Source organism: Macaca mulatta, chromosome 13 (genome assembly GCF_049350105.2).
Source record: "Macaca mulatta isolate MMU2019108-1 chromosome 13, T2T-MMU8v2.0, whole genome shotgun sequence".
Classification (NCBI taxonomy): domain Eukaryota; kingdom Metazoa; phylum Chordata; class Mammalia; order Primates; family Cercopithecidae; genus Macaca; species Macaca mulatta.
Window position 1 is genome coordinate 113242364 of NC_133418.1, and position 21914 is coordinate 113264277.

At 51.2% G+C, this 21914-nt stretch overlaps 1 protein-coding gene across 2 annotated transcripts in view; it reads right to left on the reverse strand.

Annotated features, from left to right (window-relative positions):
- GREB1 (growth regulating estrogen receptor binding 1) overlaps positions 1-21914 on the reverse strand; it is a 100881-nt gene that overhangs the window by 43665 nt on the left and 35302 nt on the right. Inside the window, exons 5-14 of one of the 2 annotated variants that reach the window (XM_015111724.3) lie at positions 21430-21612; positions 19562-19696; positions 17207-17335; positions 12968-13081; positions 12335-12478; positions 9311-9496; positions 5150-5500; positions 2916-3044; positions 2059-2187; positions 714-911 (exon numbers count right to left, since the gene is read on the reverse strand). In XM_015111724.3, the coding sequence (XP_014967210.3) occupies positions 714-911; positions 2059-2187; positions 2916-3044; positions 5150-5500; positions 9311-9496; positions 12335-12478; positions 12968-13081; positions 17207-17335; positions 19562-19696; positions 21430-21612 (1698 nt within the window). Of the gene's footprint in view, positions 1-713; positions 912-2058; positions 2188-2915; positions 3045-5149; positions 5501-9310; positions 9561-12334; positions 12479-12967; positions 13082-17206; positions 17336-19561; positions 19697-21429; positions 21613-21914 lie in introns of those variants that run through there. The other variant, XM_077960130.1, reaches the window with a different exon arrangement.

Sequence of the window (21914 nt, forward strand, 5' to 3'; positions counted from 1 at the left end):
AACACAATGGAAATACATCAATAACTCCAAACATGCCCCCTGGTTTCCATTCACTCAACAGACACCTGATGAGCTACTCCTATACAGCAGGTCCTGAGCTAGACCCAGAGATGCGAGAGTAGGGAAAGGGAGGGAAAAAGCTCCCACACAGGTTACAGCTGCGTAACTGTCCTGCCCAGGAGCTGGGGCACAGGCAAGCCTTGGCTATGTGTATAGCAGCCCTCCCTAGGGGCACCGGCTTCACGAAGCAGCTGATCCCAAGCGTGGTAAGACAGAGGGAACCGAAAGGTCCTGCTGGCAGCAAAATCCCTCTCTCAGTCTGAACGCCACAGGGCTACACATTACACCACTAAAGAGTAAGTCTTTTCAGTGAAGACACTGAACATCTGTGTACTCTGTGGTTAAATACGATATCCTTGAAAGTACAAGGATATCAGTGATGCAACTGATATCAGATAGCAACACATGGTTAGGTCACTAGCCTGAGTGCGACATGGTAAAAGTTCAAGTTTCGGCTCTACCTTCAGCAGATCCTAAAATCTTGGGCAAGTCACTGTCTCTGAACGTAGGTTTCACAACCTATAAAACAAGGGCAACGATCCTTGCCCTATCCACTCTATAGCAAAGAACAGTGTCAACACCCAAACACGGATTTCGGCAGATCAAAGCTTCTCCACACAGGCCACGTGACTTCTCCCTGAAACATCCCATACCTGAATGCCACACATGGAACAGAGTCTGCTGGTAGGTCACTTCTGAGGGCGGAATGCAAATGAGAAAGTCCACCTTCTCAAAGGATCCCAGGTCCAGATTTTGGGTGCTGGAATCCGCAATGGAACACACATGGGAGAGGAGCTTCTGCGCCACTGCCAGCTGGAAGGGCCGGATGCTGTGTGGCTCCAGATGGTAACCTGGAACCAGAGCCCAGGATGCCAGGTGAGCCCCAGGGCACATGGCTACTGCCAGGCCCTTGGCCAGAGAATCAGTGACTGGTCCAGGGGAGACAGCCCCATGCACAAAGCGATGAGGGAAAGGGGAATAACTCTCGTTTATCAAGTCCCTGCTCTCAGCTAAGCAGTGGCGGGTGTGGGGGTAGCGATCATTTTATGCACCATCCTTCACTTAATAATGAAAGCAAGAACCAAGCACTTGGGGAGCACAGCGGAGGCAGTGGCCTCTTCTGCTTAGAGGGGACAAGGAGCCCATCCCAGGGGAGGTGACACTGAGACTGGACTTTGGAAGAGGACTGCAAGCTCTCCAGAAAAGAAAACTAACGATGGTCATTTAGGAACTCCGTATGAATAGAAAACATCAGCAACAGACTCGGAGGCAGGAAATGAGCATCGAGAAATCTGCCATCTCAGAAACAGTGATGGATGTGCAATTCAAGATTAAATGAGATTGTCATAATTAAAGACTGAATTTTAAATGAGGCAGCAGGTCTACTGTGACTCTAAAAAGATGTCCTGTCTTGTGGATGTGCCCCTGACATTGCTACCTCCAATCTGAGCCCTTGAATTCTGCCCCCCCAGGCCAGATCCAGGCCCTCGCCAGTGCCCTCTCATCGTCCACCGGGCACACATGAGCCCTCTATCCCCTCAGCACCCACTTAGCACACTTGTGCCCACTGTCCTCTCTAACGGTGCACACCTGTGCCCACTGGCGCCTCTCACTGCACACAGCTATGCCCACTGCTCTGTGTCACTGTGCACACCTGTGCCCTCGCCCCCTCACTGTGCACACCTGTGCCCTTGCCCACTCTCACAGTGTATACCTGTGCCCCCACCCCCTCTCACTGTACACACCTGTGCCCCTGCCCCCTCACTGTGCACACCTGTGCCCCCACCCCCTCTCACTGTACACACCTGTGCCCCCGTCCCCACCATACACACCTGTGTGCCCACTCCCTCACTGTGCACAACTGCGCTCCCACCTCCTCTCACTGTACACACCTGCACCCCCACCCCCTCTCACTGTACACACCTGCGCGCACTGCCCCTGTCCCTCATCACTACTTTGTACCTCCTCCACCCTGGGAGATTCCTTTTCACCACTCACTTGTGCACACCGGTGTCCCACTGACATCCAGGGATGCTGCTTTAGTGACAGAAGAGGCAGTGAGTGAGGAAGAAATATGGCCTTGATTTTCCTGGTGAAATTTGTCCAGCAAAATGTCAATGTCACCCTCTGCCCAAGACAGAATAAACAAATGGGTTTTCCATGTCAGTGAAATTCAGCAAACATCTACAGGGCAGTTAGTGTCAGGTACTGTCCTGAGGCCTGGAGTCGTGAAGGTAAAGAGGACGTGGCCCATCCTGTCAAGGGGTCTTAGCCTAGTCAGGATGAAGACACACTGCCAGAGTGAGCTCCCCCCACACAGACACAGCCAGTGCTAGGGCAGAAGGAAGAACAACATGGTAAAGGACAAAGGGGAAGGTCCCAAGCCCATCTGGAAAACGAAGGGCCTGGGAAGCTTTCTAGGGGTACATGAGATGAGTCTTGAGGGGTGGGTAGCTAGGCAAACAAGGGAGAAGGACGCTCACAGCCCAGAGCACACCGGGACACAGAACTCTCCAGCAAGAAGGAAGACGGGGAAGAGAGGCCACCAACGCTGGAAAGGTGGAGAGAAACAGGTGCAAGGGCCTTGTGTACCGCACAAAGACAGAACCCACAAGGTGCCCTCCACCCCTCAGGAGAACTCTACAGCCCAAGCAGGAAGAGATGGCCAGCCAGAACCCGCAGCTGTCACTCAAGAAAAGAAAGGGACAGAAATGCAAGTGCACAGAATGAGGGGCACTCTGCAGTGGAGGTCAGCCCTGCCAGTCACCGGCAGGGTGGGGCAGAGATGACCTCCCCCAGCACTGATTTCTGTCCTATGAACGTACGCATATGCACCTGTCTCATGACAAGCCTACCTGGACAGAGGGTGCTAAAGAAGGCCCCCAGCGAGTCCACCTTTCCCGTAACCAGCTCGTAATTGACTTCCTTCTGGTACTCTGCTGGGGTGAGAAGGCTCTCGGAAAGAATCCGGGCTTGGTATTTTCCTGGAAAGCAAACAACTTTCACTGTACCAATCGTATCTTCCCTGCTTACTGGCTGTGTGGCCCTGGACTAGTCCCTTAACCCTTCTAGACTGACATTTCCCATCAGGAACCTGTGGCTAACAGCAGGATCTATCTCCCAAGCCTGCTGTCAGGCGACGCAAGATAACGGTGCCTGGCACATGGCAGAGGCTCAGGGTCTACTACTGAATGTCCTACTCACAGCAAGGTAAATAATTTATTTTTAAAAACACACACACACACAGAATGGGTTTAAGATTAAAGAACGCAGCCAAGACGGGCGGATCACGAGGTCAGGAGATTGAGACCATCCTGGCTAACACAGTGAAACCCCGTCTCTACTAAAAAATACAAAAAAATAGCTGGGTGAGGTGGCGGGCGCCTGTAGTCCCAGCTACTCGGGAGGCTGAGGCAGGAGAATGGCGTAAACCTGGGAGGCGGAACTTGCAGTGAGCTGAGATCCGGCCACTGTACTCCAGCCCGGGCAGCAGAGCGAGACTCCGTCTCAAAAAAAAAAGATTAAAGAACGTTGGTCGGGTGCAGTAGCTCACGCCTGTAATCTCAGCAGTGCGGGAGGCCGAGGTGGGTGGATCACCTGAGGTCAGGAGTTTGAGACCAGCCTGGCCAACATGGCGAAAACCCATCTCTACCAACAATACAAAAATTAGCCGGCCCATCTCTACCAAAAATACAAAAATTAGCTGGGCATGGTGGTGCACGTCTGTAGTCCCAGCTACTCAGGAGGCTGAGGCAAAAGAATTACTTGAACTAGGGAGACAGAGGTTGCAGTGAGCTGAGATCGTGTCACTGCACTCCAGCCTGGGCAACAGAGCAAGACTCCGTCTCAAAAAAAGAAAAAAAAGAAAGAAAAAAATGTTAAAAGACAACTCAGACACTATACTTAAAAAGTACATTAAACGCCAGGCACAGTGGCTCACGCCTGTAATCCCAGCACTTTGGGAGGCTGAGGTGGATGGATTGCTTGAGCCCAAGAGTTTGAGACCAGCCTGGGCAACATGGCAAAACCCCGTGTTTACAAAAGTACAAAACTGAGCCGGGTGTGGTGGTGCACACCTGCAGTGGTCCCAGCTACCCCAGATGGAGGCGGACGTGACAGAATCACTTGAGCCCAGGAGCTTGATACTGCAATAAGCCAAGATCTCGCCACTGCACTTCAGCCCAGGTGACAGAGCAAGACCCTGTCTCAAAAAAAAAAAGTGCATTACATTCTGCACTCTTAAAGTAAACTTTACAAAGTACAAAAAATTCCGGCCGAAAATGCACACTTGTGAAGATTTAAGCAGGCCAAGAAAGCTCACGTGTTTGGTGTCTGCCTCCCCCACCCAAAAGAACACTCTGGGCAGGCAGATACTGCTCTGCTCCCTGCGGGCCCCCAGCCCCTAGAACAGTGACTGTACATGTGGGGCCTCAATGTGTGTTTTTAAAATTACATCAATTGGCCAGGCACAGTGGCTCACACCTGTAATCCCAGCACTTTGGGAGGCCTAGGCAGGTGGATCACTCGAGCTCAGGAGTTCGAGTCCAGCCTGGGCAATATGGTGAAACCCTATCTCTACCAAAAAATACAAATTAGCTGGGCGTGGTCCCAGCTACTTGGAAGGCTGAGGTGAGAGAATCTCTTGAACCCAAGAGACAGAGATTGCAATGAGCCAAGATCAGGCCACTGCACTGCAGCCTGGGCAGCAGAGTGAGACCTTGTCTCAAAAAATTAAATTAATTGGCTCCTGAACACAGACAACACAACAAGGTCATTGTTTTTTGTCTCCAATAGAAGGGTGAAGAAACACAGAGCTCCTGGTGTGAGTGACCACCCACGTGGTGGAGCCAGGTTTTCAACAGGGTCCTTCCACACTCCCAAGCTGACCCCAGGGCTAACCTCACCAGCCACTCAGAGCAGGGATGAGATTGTAACTAAGTCATTAGTCAAGGCTGCCTTCTGAAGCCAGCTACTGAGCACGAACCACAGGTGCTAACTGCTTCTGCAAACCCGGGCCACCCTAGACAGAAAGGGAGAGAACCACCAAAGGAGGGGACCAGGAACGCAGTTCAGGGGGCCCAGCGCTCACCAGTGACAGCGATGCAGGAGTCGATGGCCGCGCTGCGGCAGGCGCAGATGATGACCACGTAGTTGGTCTTGGCGAGCTTGCCCTCGACCAGCAGCCGGAACATCTCAGAGAGGCCCTCGGCCAGGGAGTAGGCACACTCGATGACGTGCACGCTGTCGTTGCAGGAGCTGGCGGCCAGGCTGGCCAGCCAGGGCAGCTGCGCGGAGGTCACGGGTGCCGCGGCGCTGGGCGCGGGTGGGAAGGGCTGCGGCGGCGCCTGCTGGTACTGCCGGATCTCGGTCAGGTGCGACTCGCGCCAAGAGCGCAGGAAGATCTGCTCCAGGTCCTCCATCAAGGGCACCTGGTCCGCGGCTGCAACACAACGCGGGCGGAGGGCCTGCCACAAATGCCAGCGACATCCGGGGACGCGCAGGTGCAGTGATGTGGAAGTACCCATTTAAGATATTGCTGTGAAATCGTATCACAGACGGCTGGAGCACGAGGGGAGGGCATAAAATCCGCCACAATCTCACCACTGCCCTAACAGAGCCACGGTATTTATGTGTATTTTTAATCTTTTTTTTTCCATATGAAAGTTTTTTTTTAATTATAAGATTATTTGTACATTTATTTTTATTTTTAAGATTAAGCATTCTCTTTGACAATCCAGAAACATAGTCCTTGCTCACTCTTCGGCCACACACACGTAAAACAGTTAAAAGTGATTCCTTAATTTTCAATGACAAAGTAGGATAAAGGAATATGTTCTCAAGCTGCAGTTCAATTTTTCTGTCCTCTTTTCAAAAGCAAAAATCTTACTTTGCTACCAAGCCACTCACCAACTATAAGGAAAGACAATTTTTCAAAAAGCCAACAAAACCCAGTAAAAAGAATAAGTATCAACCCAAAATTATCACCCAAAACACTGCCATTGCAAAAAAAAAAAAAAAAAAAAAAAAAAAAAAAAAAAAACAGGAGGAAGCCAAATTCCCATAGCTTGTTAGAGAAGGTCTTTAAAAAGAATTCAGAAAGTTAGGACTGGAACTACAGTGGTATAGACAGGTTACACTGTCCCTATGTGCATATACAGTAGTAAATGTGTAGAACATTTAGCCTGGGAATATAGGCTTTCTCCTACTCCAGGACAGGGAATAAAAACATGTGTTGCTGGAATTAATATTAAAATTGTCCCTACAAATAGCTGTAATGATTGTCCGTATAAACTTTGGGTCTTGCATTCTTTCCATAACCGTGACCCTATCATCAGTTTCAGTGCCATTTTCAGCCATCGTAAAGAGCACTGTTAGTGCGTCCATAATGTCCCATCATATGTAAGCACCACCGTAAGTTTACTCAGCAAGGTCTCTATTATGGATTCTCTTATTCCAAATATTCACCTTTATAAATACCTCTGCAATGCACATCTTGACGTATAGAACATTACTTCCTTTGCCTAACGTCTCAAAGGTGGATTTACAGAACCAGCTAATACATATCATCAGCTGGCTTCCAAACGGCCTGAATGCATGCGTTTACCGCGCAAACGGTGCATTTGACAAGTACTGGTTTTACTGCACCTAAGCACCACTGGGTGCCATCATTTGGGTTATGAATTCAGAAAAAGATGACTTGATTTGTGATTCGCATGTCTTTGATGATGAGTGAGATTGAATACTTTTCAATATTTGTTTCTTTCTGGTATTTTTTCTTTTATGAATTGTCTGGTTTATATGTCCAGATTTCACACTTGATGAGCTGGAGGAAAGCGCACCAGGCTTCCATTTAGAAGGTGGTTCCAGTCCAGCTCTACCCAGCACCAGCTGTGCGGCCCTGAGCTATCTCATATGGTTTTCTGATGCATCACACGCGGTTCATGCCACCTGCTCTGTGGGCCGTGCCAGAATGATTAAATTGGCTTATATCTCCATCTTTGATTGGATACATTTAATCAGAATTCACTACTTCAATTAGCTCATTAAATTAGAATTTAATTAGATTAGCTGTTATCTCTCTCTCTTTAAAAACTTTCCTTTGAGTCCACATCTTCTTCCAGAACTAAACCCTACCCAGAGCTGTCTACACATGCCATACTGTCTCCTCACCTCCAATCTCTCTAATCCACTCCAATGTGACTTATCCCCAATCTTTGCGTACATCATCATCAAGGTTGCCAATCACTTCCCATGGCCAAACCCAATGGTCAGAGTCCAGTCTTCCCTCTGCTCAACTCCCAGCCATGCTGGCACAGTTGATCAGCCCCTCTCCTTGGGAATGCTTTTTTTCACTGCTTCTTACCAACATTCGCCTATTCCCTCCATATAGGTTGGCAGACTGTCGACTTGAGCCGCGGATGCTGTGGGGCATCGGGAAAAGGACTCACTGACCATGCCTGGCCTCATGGAGCTTACACCCTAACTGGGGGAGACACACTTAAAGGGAACAATCACAGACCCTAATTCCTGGTACCCTAAAGATAAAGGGCATAGGATAGGGGCCTGGAGGGCGGGATCTGTCTTACACACAGTAACAAGAAGGCCTTCCTGAGGACATGATGGGTGACCTGAAACCTGAAGGACATGAGGGAGCAAGCCACACAAATGTCTTTGGCAAGAGCATGTCACAGGGAAGGAACAGCAAGTGTGGGATGCCTTGGTGGGACCAAGATTGCTGTGGGGTACAGCGGGCTGGGACAGAGCAAGCAGGTGGGACCAGGAAGCGGGCCGGGCCCCGGGGAAGGGGTGGAGTGAGTGACTGATGGGAAGCCGCGGCAGGGCTCTGAGCAGGGAAGAGATGCAATTGGATTCCCAGTTCTCAGGGATGTGGGGAACAGGGCAAGAATAGTGCCCCAGTGAGGGCACAGCCACAGGGAGGGTGAGCGAGGCTGGATTCAGGATGAAGCCGTGCTTACTGACGGACTGGTGGGGACTATGAGAAAGAGGGCAATGCTGGGTTTCCCAGATTCTCCACTGTCCTTTCCTTCCTTCCCACCCGTTCTATCTCAGTCACCTCTTCTGGATCTCTGAAGATTGGAGGTCCCCAGGCTCAAACCTTGGCACTTTCCTCTCCCCGTAGCCACTCGCAGCTGGTCTCACGGCTTTAATATACATCATCTGTAAGCCAATGTGTCTTAAATGTATACCTAGAGCTTCAACCTCTCCTGGGGCTCAAGGCCTGCCCATGCAAATGAACACAGGTGATTGGCTGTCTCGTGGGCATCTTGTACAAACTCATGCCAAGACAGAACTCAAGTTCATTGCTACCATTCACCTGGCTGCTCAGGCTGAAACCCAGGCCCCACCTGCTCCCACCCCCTTCAAAGGGATTTCCAGCCGGACTTACCTTCAGAATAGCCCCTCCAGCTCACTGCTGCTGCCCTCAGTGGCCCAAGCCACTCTGTGCCTTTAATAGGCAACAACTGACTCTTTCTCCATTTCCGCCACTGCATCTGCACCATCTGACTCCACACAGCAACCAAGGTGGCGTTTTTAAAGTGAAAATCAGATCACCTCCATCCCCTGCCTAAAAATACTCCGGTGGCTTCTCCATGTGTCTACCATAGCATCACACTCTTGACCGGAGCCTGCCCCCTGCGACCACACCTCTCCCTCACACCCTCTCTCTGCTGCAGCTACACTGGCCTCTCCAGCAACCTGGGACACTCACTGCTCCCCACCTCACAGTCTCACCTGGCCTCCCTCTCTCCTCAGGGCCCCACCTGTCCTCATTCCTCAGATCAACACAAGGCTGACTCCTTCTCAGGGTCGAGGTCTCTACTCACAGAGGCCTTTCTTCATGCCCCTAAACTGGCCCCACACAGACACACACTAATGCATGCGCCCACCTTTACCTGCCTGTTTTCCACGGGTTTACTGCTTCTGTCTCCCACTAGACTAGAATCGCCTCAAGGGCAGGGTCTTTACTCAATTCCCTGCTGTATCCCTGTGCCTAGAATGGCAGATAAATACTTTTGGAAATGTCTCCATTAACTTCAACCTACTTTCGGCCCCTCAGTGTGGGTACGCCCACAGTGACCTCATGACGTCCTCCCAGTGGAGCCATAAGCTCTCCCCACATATTTCAATTCCAGCAGCCCCAAGTCAGCCCCCACAAGGGCCGAGGCCAGGTCTGTGCTTGGGCTGTGGCCCCTCCCTGCCACCTGGCCAATAGGTGGAGGTGACTCACCCAGCTGGACCAGGTAGTACACAGTCAGCAGGAGCTGCATCTCCTCAGAGATGGGCTGGATGGCAGAGGCGCCATACTGCTCGTATGCCCGCGAGACAGACTGGGAATTCTGGTAGCACGTGTACAGGAGGGGGCTGACCACGACGTCATTCAAGTTCCCACACAGGTAAGGGAAGTTCCCGTGGCCTGCAGAGGAACAGCAGCGACTTGGCACCCGGTCTTGTGCACAGCTTATGGCCCCACACATGTGGGTTCTCTGGGGGTGAGGGAGTTGAAGGAGACAAGTGTACTGCGCCAGGTCCCTCGAGTGCCCTGTCCTGGGAAGCCTTGCTCATTGGGTGCACCTGCTCACCCTTCTGGAGCCTACGATGAGAGGAGTCACCTTTTCTAACCAATGGGGCTGTGCCACTTACTGGTTCATTTCGTCCAATCCTCTTATTTTTTACAAGTGAGGGAGCTGAAGGGAGGGACTTGCCCAGAGCCAAGCAGCCACCACCTGTCGCTCCTCCAGCACCACCGACGGGACACCTTGTGGGCAAAGCACCTTCCAGAGCTTCACTGGGTGCTGCCTGCCAGGCCTTGCCTCCCTGACTCCAAGCAGGGAGGATTGTGCCCTGCATCCTCCCTCCCAGGGCTGTCCGGCAAGGTGAGTTGGGATAATACATCACCACACAGACCAGAAGACTGAGTCAGTCTTTTGTTTTTTTTTTTTTTTGAGACAGTTTCTTGCTCTGTCCCCTGGCTGAAGTGCAGTGGCACGATCTCAGCTCACTGCAACCTCCACCTCCTCCTGAGTTCAAGCGATCCTCCCACCTCAACCTGCCGAGTAGCTGGGATTATAGGTGTGCATCACCACACCTGGCCGATTTTTGTATTTTCAGTGGAGACAAGGTTTCACCATGCTGCCCAGGCTGGTCTTGAACTTCTGACCTAAAGTGATCCACCCGCCTTGGCCTCTCAAAGTTCTGGGATTACAGGCGTGAGCCACCATGCCCAGCCCATTAGAAGATTCATTCTGAAGAGAGCCCTCAGAGGTGGAATCGCCCAGGCCAGGTTCAAATCTCTTTCCACTATTATTTAGCTACATGACGTCAAGCAAGAAGCTGAACTGCCCTAAGCCTCAGTCTCTGCATTTGTAAAATCAGGTGAAGCTATCAAATCCTCTCGGGGCTGCTGAGCTCCCAGAGGTTGCACGTGAGTGTGTGTGTGTGTGTATATGGTTGTGTGTGTGGGGGGTATCTTGCACTCCGGGTACTCCATTTAGTCACCAAAAATGTATTTTCTGACTTTGGCTGTGTGCTATATGCAGACGTCCTGCCAGGCTTGGAGATTAAAGCTGGTGCCTGGGGCACAGGTTGTGTTCTCAAAGACATTGCTTCTCAAGGGCTTGCCAAACACCTGCTGGCCCACCCAGAGCTTCTGATGCAGAACTGGGGCCTGATTCTGATTCCAGGATGGGTCCGTGAATTCACGCCTCTCATAAGCTCCGGGGCGATGCAGGTTCTGCTGGACCGGGGGCTACCATTTGGGTAGCACCACTTACAAATATTGCAGTTGGCAAGAGGCAAGGTAAAGAGTCACTATAAAAGCAAGCATGTGACATTTGTCATAAAAGAGGGACAGAGAAGTGACAAGGGGGGCAGAGGAAAGGGAATCTAAGACAACTCCATAGAGAAGGCACAGGGCTGAGTCCAAGGCCTCAGGAGGGCTTGGACATGTGGCTGTGGGGACAGGAGTCAGAGACAAGGGCTTCACAGTGAGGGCTGCAGTGGAAACAGAGGCAGTGGAGGGAACAGAGCACACCTGAGAACCAAGAGGACAGTCTCTATTCTGAGATTGTTCGTGTGAGACGTAGACTGGCTGGGCTTTCTTTTCTGAGGCTCCTGGCTCAAAGCAGAGGCAGGTGAAGCCCTGCCTACACCTCCAAGCCTTGCACCCTGTCCTAGCTCTGTTTCCTGAGCACTGTGTTCTTGAGACCTACCACAGACACATCATGGCCACATAAAAAAATGCATGCAACATGACTGAAAGAATGTTGGCCTTCATTTGAGGTAGACAGTGGGGCCCAGTGGAACTGCCTCGGTCATTGGTCCTGTGTCATGCTAAGGTCGAAACTCAGAGTTGCATGCTACTTCCTGAATGCCCTGTCCAGTTTTTGTTTTTTAGGAAAAAGATATGCTCTTTCTTATTTCTTAATTATCAGCGTGCTTCTCCCACTTTCCTACAATCCTCCCTCCTCTATCTACAAGCATGATACCAAATGCAATAATAATGTATTTAAGAGGGGCCTGCGTGCACAGTGCGTGTGTGTGGTGTGTGTGTGCCGTGCCTACGTGTGTGTGTGTGTGTGTGTTGCCATGTGCCAGCCATTCTGGTGCCTGCGATCACCAGCCAAGCTCTGCTGAATCCCCCCATGGTTTCCCATTGCAACATCTCCAGCTTCGTCAAAGGGATTTCTTCAGTTGAGCCAAAAGTCTACCCCCACGCAGCATACGTTAGCCCACTGCACAGAACGGATCAGATCTAATTTTGTTTGATGCTTCTACAGTGGTGACCATGGCTATCTTTGCCCAACAAAAGTAGATTCCATAGTCAGAAAATACTAGTGGCGTGGGTGACAACAGGCAACAACCCACCAGAGCAGGGCTCCTGCAGCCAGGGAGTCATTTGTTTTTCCTAATCCACAGCACTCAGCACCGGGCCTGGGATCATGGCGGGCGCTCAATGAAGCTGAGCAGATGAAGGAAAGAACGAGGAACAGGCAATTCCCTTCATGGCAGGGAATCACTTCACCCAGACCCACTGTGGAGAGCTGTGACAAGCTCCATCATTCTCGGCATCTGATCAGGGGCTGAACTAGTGACTGGCTCTGCCTTGTTCTTTCCTTGCTCTGGAAAGCACTTTAGGTTTGTCTCGGGAGGATACCCTTGGAGTCAGACCGCGATGAGGTCTCGCTTTTGCCTGTTTCTCGTGCCTTCCTTCAGGTTCTTCCATTCCCACGACTTGGTGCACTGCTGTACTTGCCTTTAAATATCACTGGCTTGGCCTTGCATATTTTCAGCAAGTTGTCAGGAACAGACACTGGTTCTCCAGAGGCCACCACTGGGAAGGTGACTGAAGCTGGTCCCACCAAGCCAACCTGGGGCACGCAGGACGCGCCTGCGCTCTCTAGGAACACGGAAGAACATTAGTAAAAACATCAGACAAGGCATCCACTTCTCACACACCTGACATCAGGCCAAGCAGCAATGCTGCTACCTCCTGATCAATGTCCCTGATTACAGGAGCACCAAAGTCTTAGAGTCACAGATTCCTAAGGTCAAGGGCACCTTTAAATTCCTTCCGTCCATCCTTGCCCCAATGGTTCGGTCTCCTCTTTGATATCCCTGCCAAGTCATAAACAGCCCCTTTTAAAATTTCCCAAGGATCAGAGAACTCACTATCATACAGGGATCCTAGACCTTGCAAAGCAATTCTAACATGTGAGAAAGAAATCTTTTGTTACACCAAACTCTGCCTCCTTAGAACTCCCTCAGCAGTACACACGCACATTCACACACATGCACGCGCACACACGCACACATACACACACAACTGGCAGCAGCACTACCACCAGTACCCAAGTCTGGAATTCTGGGCAAGGCTGCCATCCCTTACCATACTTAGCTCTGTTCCCACCACCTTGGGGGTAGCCACCGTCTGGAGCTGATGGAGATTCTGGAGACCATCCTTTGTGGCGTTTTTTGGGGGGCCCGGAGTTTGACAAGATACCTAGACAATATTCAGAGTGTGGATTAGGCTATCATCAGGAGAGGGTTCCAATAAAACTTTCCCTTGGTGTGGAGCACAATGATCTGTTTTGTTTTGTTTTTTGTTTTTCTAATCACAGTTTCACACGGGTTTTAAGGAGCTAGTGAAATATCTAGGCATAAGGAAATGTCAGTTTTTGTAAATGTTTCATTCCAAAGTTGTGTGTGTGTCTAACTGATCTCTCTCTGAGCCCGAGCTCCTTCATCTTTAAAATAGGACACTAAACCCTACTCTGAAAGGTGGTTTGATCAGGACTAAAGAGAATGTATGTAGAGTGCTTTGTGAGGGAGCCTGGGCCCAATAAGGTAGCCAGAATTACCCACGTCATCATCATCTTCACCACCATCATTATTGTTATGGACATATTCCAATCTGAAGGGCTGGAAGAGAGAAATATGTTTCTGCAGATGGGGGCAGCAGCATCTGATCCACCACCACAGCTCCACCGCTTGGGGGCAGTACTGATCCGCCTGTGCTCCCCTCCCTGCCCCAGCCGGGAAAGCTAATTTCAGACTCAACAAAATCAAGTACAGAGGCTGACACCCACTGCAATGAGTCATCCCTGCCCACTCTAGACAACAGCATGCTCATGACTCAAGCTAACTTCGTGAATGTTTCAAAATATCAAGAACTGGTTTCCATAGTTTCTTGACTAACCAGACACAAAATTTCCCCTACATGTAGAGATTCACGTCTCAACCTCAACTGTACATTAAACTCAAAAGGAAAACTTTTAAAACTCTGTCTGGATGCAATCCTATCCCAGTTAAACCAGAAGCCCAGCATGGGAGCAGGACTCAGGCATCCCAATATCTCAGCGCTTCTTCTTGATTATAATGCACAGCCCGGTGGAGAACCACCAATCAGAGCAATGGTTCTCCAGGTGTCACCCGAGGCACTGCACAGAACCCACATGGGCCTTTTAAACCTGGGCCTACTAAACCTGTGTCCCTGGGCCCCGCCTTGACCTCCGGAATCACATCTCTGGAAATGACGGTAAGAAAACACCATCCTTTGTAAGCCAGCCTGGTGACTTTTTTTTTTTTTTTTTTTTTTTTTTTGAGACGGAGTCTTACTCTTGTTGCCCAGGCTGGAGTACAGTAGTGCAATCTTAGCTCACTGCAACCTCTGCTTCCTGAGTTCAAGCGATTCTCCTGCCTCAGCCTCCCAAGTAGCTGGGATTACAGGCGCGCACCACCATACCCGGCCAATTTTTGTATTTTTAGTAGAGACAGTGGTTCACCATGTTGGTCAGGCTGGTCTCAAACTCCTGACCTCAGGTGATCTGCCCGCTCAGCCTCCCAAAGTGCTGGGATTATAGCTGTGAGCCACCACACCCGGCCAGCCTGGTAATTCTTAAGCACACTTAAGTGAGAATCATTGCTTTAGAGTCTCTCAAGGGTAATCAAAAAAATATTATCACCTCATTAGACTGACTAAAAGTAAATAAAAAGTTAAAAGCATAAAGTACTTTGTTTACAAAGAACTTTCAAACCCGTGGCTCCTTTGGCCCTCCCAACAACCACTGACGCAGCTGCTGTTTTCTCCTCCCTGTTTGCAGGAATGAGGCCTTTGACTCTGCAAACATCTGTCCCCAGTTGCAATGGGAGACCCCCCACAGAGGCTAAGCAGCCAGCTGCTCTAAAAGCTCTACTGAACGACCAAAGGGGACTGGCTTGGAAGTGGATCTCAGTAAGGATGGAAGAGACACAGATGTGTTCTCACTTTTGGAAGATAACCCTATAAATAGCTCTAAGTAGACCCTAAGCCCATGAGCTCTTTCCAAATGATGTCACCAGGAGCTGCTCCCATGGTACCAATGTGGATCAATTATTTCTCAAAATGTCTCTTGGGGAGGTATTATTTGGCATTTTTGGGAGATGATTCATTATGTAGACTGCTTGGTGCAGGACATTCTGCATGCTGCCCGCTCTGTCCCAGCATCAAATGCCAGTAAGACCCTGTGCCTGGGACAACAAATCCATCCTTTACCAGAACATTTCCTACCCCCGCCCCCCAGGGGGCAGCACTTCTCCGTTGGGAACCAGTGAGTGCCAGGACTCAAGGCTTCAGTCAACTCCTTGTGGTATTAGACGCAGTTTCTTAAAAATTGATTTTGAGCTCTCTCCCCAGAGCAGAGGAGAAGGCCCAGGAACTCCAACACTTCAGCTGTGCTCAACACAACTCAACCCAGCCAGCGTCATGCCCTCTGGCTGGGCTCCCCAGCAGCTGGTACCAGGGGCTCCAAGATGCACGTTACCATGGTGCTGCCCTTGGGAACTGCACAGTGCCGAGGCCCCGATGGCCACATGTGGCTGTGGGACTAAGCCTGGGACGGCTGGGAGCCCCGTGCACTCACAGGGAGCCCTCCTGCATGGAGCAGGTGCCCCCTGAACTAAGCTCACAAAGGTGATGTAATAGGTGAGTGGAGAGAGCAGCCCGGAGCCGGGATGCAGGCACAGAGCATGCAGACAGGAGGATGGGGTCACGGGGGTGGGGGAGCTCAACTGCCCAGGGCAGCCAAAATAGCAGGGAATGAGGTTCAGCAGGTGGGCTGGGGCCAGATTCTGGAAAGGCTTGAGTGCTCCCCTAGGCAATTTGGAGGAGCTCCATCTCCCACACCCCTCCATGGAGCATGGCAAGGAAAATGCAGTCAGTCCCACACAGAAGGCTTCCCAGGGCCACCTTCACAGGGTCCCGGGCTGAGGGAGGCCCTCATCTCCCTGCTGTTCAGGGTGGAGGTTGGGGGGTCCACAGACAGCCCAGAAGGGAGGCTGTAGCAGCGTGGCATCCCCAGTATCCTCATCCCCAGGTGTCCAGCTCTGCAGCCACAGGGCTGCCCCCAAATGCAGCACTCGGCAGAGAAGCAGCAGTCCCTGGATGAAAGCAGGAGGCTGCCTGGGGCTCGGCTGCTGTGGAGGATGGGACTCGCTACTGCCTGGGACTTGGCTGCTGTGGGTTTCAGACTCCAGGATGGAGGCGCTGGTTGGGAACGGGAGGCCTCGGATTCTGTTCAGAAACTACATTCGCCCCTTCAGTCAAGAGTTAGACAATTCACAATATTTTCACCAGGGAGGTCCTCTACCAGCACAGTGGAGTGGGAGCTTAGAGGCCTGCCCCTGCCTCTCTGGACCTCTGTCTCCTCCTCTGTAAAACAGTGTTGGCCTAGATGGTTTCTAAGGGTTCCTCCAGTTTGATGTCTTAGATCTTCAAATCCAGTTTAGCCGAGTGCATGATGGAGGAAAGAAAGAAAGACGAGAAGTGGCTCCAGATGAGCATGGTGGGGAGAGCACTGGACTGGGAGTCCTCAAGCAGGTCCCCAGGTTGCTCCACCTGTTGACAGCTTCCTCAAAGCCTCCTCCGGCAGGAGGTCTGCTCGGCCCCTTCACTCACCTCTCTCATCCATATCCTCACCTCCTCATCCCTCTTTGCTTCCTTTCTCCCTTTCTCTCTCTACATGATGCTTCCCCAACTTCTAAGTTGCAGTTCAGTTACCACCTCCTCAAGGAAGCCTTCCCTGAAAAGACTAGCCTCAGCAATGACGCTGATTTGGATGAGAACAGCCGGTACCAATTAATGAGCTGCCAGATGTGCTCTGACCTTTCATACAGCACCTCATCCCTCTGAACAACCCTTGGAGCAGAATTCTTATCTCCAGGTGAAGAAACATTTATTGAGACTTGGCCAAGGTCCCCTGACTAACAAGAGACAGCAGTAGGTTTTGAATTCATATTTATCTGATTTGGAAGCCCATGTTCTTCCCCAACAACACATTGCCCACTGTTGCTCCAAAATTCTACCATCCTGCAGCTGTGCAGCCCACAGGACAGGTCACTCGCCATCACCACAGCTGTCTCACTGCTCCTTGGCACACACGACAACTCCCAAGTGTCACTCACACAGCACCAGTGCCTGGACCCAGACCCATGGACTCAGGAGGCACCCGTGGTCCTGGCCTGACACTCATGGAAGCCACACCAGACTCCAGGAGGCTCAGCGGCCCCAGCCCAGCAGCTCCCATGCCCCCTCTGGCCTTGGCCCAGAGAAGAGCAGGATCCCCAGGACAGCCAGGACAGGCAGCGCTACCTAAAGCCGATGGTCGCGGCAAGGCCAACAGGTTATTCTTTGCCAGCTGTTGGCACTTTGGGGAATCTTTGCCGTTGAAAACAGCCGGACCCACTGTTGCGCTTAGTGAGGAGTGATCAGAAGCTGGTCCTGAAAGCAGATAGAAGGCAAAGAGGAGGGTCAGTTCACGAGAATGCCCTGGGAGCCAGGCAAGGAGGAAATCACTTTCCTTGCAGTTTCACAAACTAGCTTTTCCCCAGCAAGTCTCATCAGAAAATCAGAATTCCCAACAGTGATTCTGCTACACTGAGAAGATACATGCAGACACATGCATACACACACACACACACACACACACACACACACTTCTGCCTACACACAACATACACATGCACAAACATGTACACACACACACGCACAAACACATGCCTATATACATGCACACCCAGGAACATGCACCCTCCTGCTCACACCCCAATGGACACACAGCCTGAGTGAAAGGACCAGGGGACTTCCTGAATTCCAGGACCACACCTGAAACTGTTCCACTTCCTTCTACCTTCTCTCTCAAGACCTCTGGTTGATATGGTTTGACTGTGTCCTCACCCAAATCCCACTTTGAATTATAGCTCCCATAATCCCCATGTGTCGTGGGAGTGACCTGGGGGGAGGTAACTGAATCATGGGGGTGGTTCCCCCATATTGTTCTCATGATAGTGAAGAAGTCTCACGAGATCTGATGGTTTTATAAAGGGCAGTTCCCCTGCACACGCTGTCTTGACTGCCGCCATGTAAGATGTGCCTTTGCTTCTCCTTTGACTTTCGCCATGCGGAACTGTGAGTCCATTAAACCACTTTCTATATAAATTACCCAGTATTGGGTATGTCTTCACAGCAGTATGAAAATGGACTAACACATCTGAAGTCCAGGAAAGCAGTTGGGTTTGCAGCTACCTGTGTGCAGGCTGTTCACAGGGCCCAGGGCTCCCCAGGTCTAAGGGTAATTCTGGGGACAATCATGGCTTCTGGTCTCCTGGGGCTGACAGAACTGCTTAAGTTGTCCATGTCAGTCAGAACGGTCTGGAAAGAGCTTGGGTCAGGAGTAGCACTGAATGTTTCCTGTGGGTTTAAGGGGGTGGCTCTGAAGCCAGATGACATGTGTTTGAGCCCAGTTCCACCACCTCCCAGCTGTGTAACCCTGGACACTTACTTAACCTCCCTATGCCTCAGTGTTCTCATCCAGAAAACAGGGGTGGTCACTATAGCAACTCAGAGCCACAGTGAGAACGACATGAGTTAGCAGAAGAAAGTGCCTGGAACGGTGCCTGGCATGTAACATGCTTTGAGTACTTGCTGATACTATCATCTTATTTAATTCTTACAATTGCCCTACAAATTAGACAGAAGAGATTTGCTCAACTTTACAGATGAGGAAATGGAGGTTCAGAGGATTTGAGTTGCCCCAAATCACTCAACTAAATGGTGGCAGCACTGGAGCTTACACCCAGGCACCCCGACAGCAGAAACAGTAGGCTCTCCAGGCCATGATGGTAGAGGCACTGGGGGCCTGGGCGTGGGGAAGCAGCGAGGAGCTCTGGAGGAGAGTATGTTCCAGTCCCCTGCCCAGGCGATGGATGGGCCAGGTGGGTACAAGGGCACTGGCTTCCTCCCAGGGCCAATGTGCCTCTACAGACCCACTGGGCAGGAGGCATGAAAACAAGTAGCGACCTTCCTGCATCCTTGGGAAGGCTGGCGTCTACTGTGATAACAATCACCATGCTTTGGAAGTCTGTGCAACATGGTGAAATGCCAAGCATGTGAATCAGGGTTCACATCTAATGTCACCTCTTGCCTCCACCTCCTCCTGCCCACGAGGTCCTAGGCAAGCACCCAGCCTCCATGAGCCTCACCTTCCCAATCAGTAACATGCAGGAACCGAGGCCTGCTCACAGCATGGTTGTTGGGCTTCAAGGCACTCACAGAGCTGGGGAGTGCTGCGCACGGAGTGAATGGCAGCAATCTGGTCTTTTCCGCCCCTTCTAGCAATTCATTCAAACCCTGACTCAGCACCTTTACATAGAGAGCTCTATGCCGTGCGGGGGTTGTATGGGGGGCGGTGCTACAGAGGGACCCTGCATATGTCCCCACCAGGGGATCCCACTTCATATCAAACAGGAAGAAAGAAAAGCCCTCCCAATGAAACAGCTAGCATTCTTTGTTGAAGAGTATTACAAATTCAAGATGAAAGTAAAGGTGTTAAAGATAACAGCCCCTTGATTTATTTTGAAGAATGCTTGGCTACATAGTCAACCGGACACATCGGAGACATGCCAGCGGTGTGGATTCAGCAGCCCTGGCGTGTCTCTGCCGCCTCACCTGCCTGCTGAGCTCCCGTCAGGATGCTGGGGTTCGTCCCGGGAATGGGCTCGCTGGGGAAGGCAGCCGTGCTCTCCAGGGCCGGGAAGAAGGAACCAGAACAAGTACTGGTGGGGATCTGCCGGCTTCTAAACTCTAAGGGGGCAAGGTGCACGTGTGAAAACCAACTCGCTCTTCTCCAACAGTTACGAAATGAGTTCCTGCAGTGGAACGTATCCTACAGGACAGTGAGCTATGGAGACAGTCCCACAAGCTGCCACCACATCCTGGTCTTTGTTTCAGCACGAAGCCAGGGCGAGGGTGTGACTCCTACTTGTGGCTCCATGCCAAGGGGCAGCTCTGGTTGTCAAGAGTGGGAGCTATGGTGAATATTTAGAAGAAAGGGACGAATTATACAAGTAAGTCACCCTACAGCTACCCGTAGCCATAGATGAGAGTGTTACTTGAAGATAAACGATACCATCTTCCGCCCTTATTTCCTCCTCTGGGAAAGGCCATCCCCAGCGGCCAGTGAGGTGGAGAACCTCTGAGGTGCTTGGACCCAGCAGGTGATCAAAGATGGTGAACTGGCCCCATACAGGGCACAACCACTGCATCCTCAGGGCCTGAGAAATGACTGGCAAGTAATAGGGGCTCAGGAGGCATTTACTGAACAAAGCAAGAAAAGCAGAGCGGAAGGAAGAATGGGGTGTGAGGGAGGCGTTCCCAGAGCCAGCCAGCCTAAGGCCTCTTCCCTCTACTCCCAGCACCTGACTGGGAGAGTCCAGAAGACAAGATGGGAACAAGCCCAGACAAGGGAGGAACACCTCACACCCCACTCTTGCCCTCCACCGGCGGCAGGCCACTGAGGATCCAGCCTCCCCCTCGCCCCACAGAGCTGACTGTGGCCATGAAAGGTACAGCTGAGACAAAGAGGGTGGCAGGGCAGCCTGCTCCCAATGTTTCTGAAAGCTGCAGCCCAATCACTTCTTCCGAGACCAGCAACGTGAAGCTGATCTTTCTGGCCATAGTTCAGGGTTCAGGGACTTGTGTGGGGCATTTTTCAAGCCGAGCTGTCTTAAGTCAGGTTCTCAGCCTTGGTGCCGGTGACATTTGCAGTGGGCTTCTTTGTGCTGGGGGCCGCCCTGTGCGCTGCAGAATGTTCAGCCATACCCTGGTCCCTACCCCAGATGCTGGTGGCACCATCCAGTCATGACAATCAAACTTGTCTCGAGTTATGGCCAAACGTTCCCTAGGGGATGAAAGTCACCCATGGTTGAGGACCACTTGGGTGAACTACTCAATTTGGGAAGATGAGAACCAGCACCCCAAATACTTGCCATAGGAGGTAATGCACAGTCTGGCCCTCTGTCAACTTTCTTTTTTTTTTTGAGATGGTGTTGTGCTCTGCTGCCCACCCTGGAGTGCAGTGGCACCATCTCAGCTCACTTTGACCTCCACCTCCCGGGTTCAGGTGATTCTCCTTCCTCAGCCTCCCGAGTAGCTGGGATTACAGGTGGGCGCCACCATGCCCGGCTAACTTTTGTATTTTCAGTAGAGACGGGGTCTCACCATGTTGGCCAGGTTGGTCTTGAACTCCTGACCTCAAGTGATCTGCTCACCTAAGCCTTCCAAAGTGCTGGGATCACAGGCATAAGCCACCACGACTGGCCCTCTGTCAACTTTTAAACATCCCATCCAATTAGACTGTCACTGTCAACCAGCTTAACGCCCGTAACGAAACGGAGCATTTTCCATTTCATAGGCCTGACCTTTTGCCTGTGATGTGTGCTGCTATGCAGGGGCCTCTCCCCAGCATCACAGCGACAGCCACTGCGGGCCACTTGGGGGTCCAGCACTCCCACCTCCTCCACAGCCAACCTGCCCACCTGAGCCTTTCCAACAGATTAAAGGTCCTTTGGTGAGAGTCCCTTGTGCGTTACGGACCAGGTAATACTTCAAGTGTTTCTGCTTCTTGGGTTGAGTGGTCAGTTTCAGATTTATATGATTGGAGAATTCTGTGAAGTAACAGAAGCCTTTCTTTCCACAGCCAACACAATTCCCAGAGAAACCTGGAGAAGAAAGTAAACCATAAACATCTTTATTCTTTTATTTTTATTTTTTTTAGATGAAGTCTCGTTCTTGTCATCTAGGCTGGAGTGCAATGGCACAATCTCGGTTCACTGCACCCTCCACCTCCAAGATTCAAGTGATTCTCCTGCCTCAGCCTCCCAAATAGCTGGGATTATAGGTGCCTGCCACCATCCCTAGCTAAATGTTTTTGCAGTTTTTAGTAGAGATGGGCTTTCACCACGTTGGCCAGGCCGGTCCTTTTCAAATAAGACAGAGTTCATCCAAACTCTGAAGATCCACT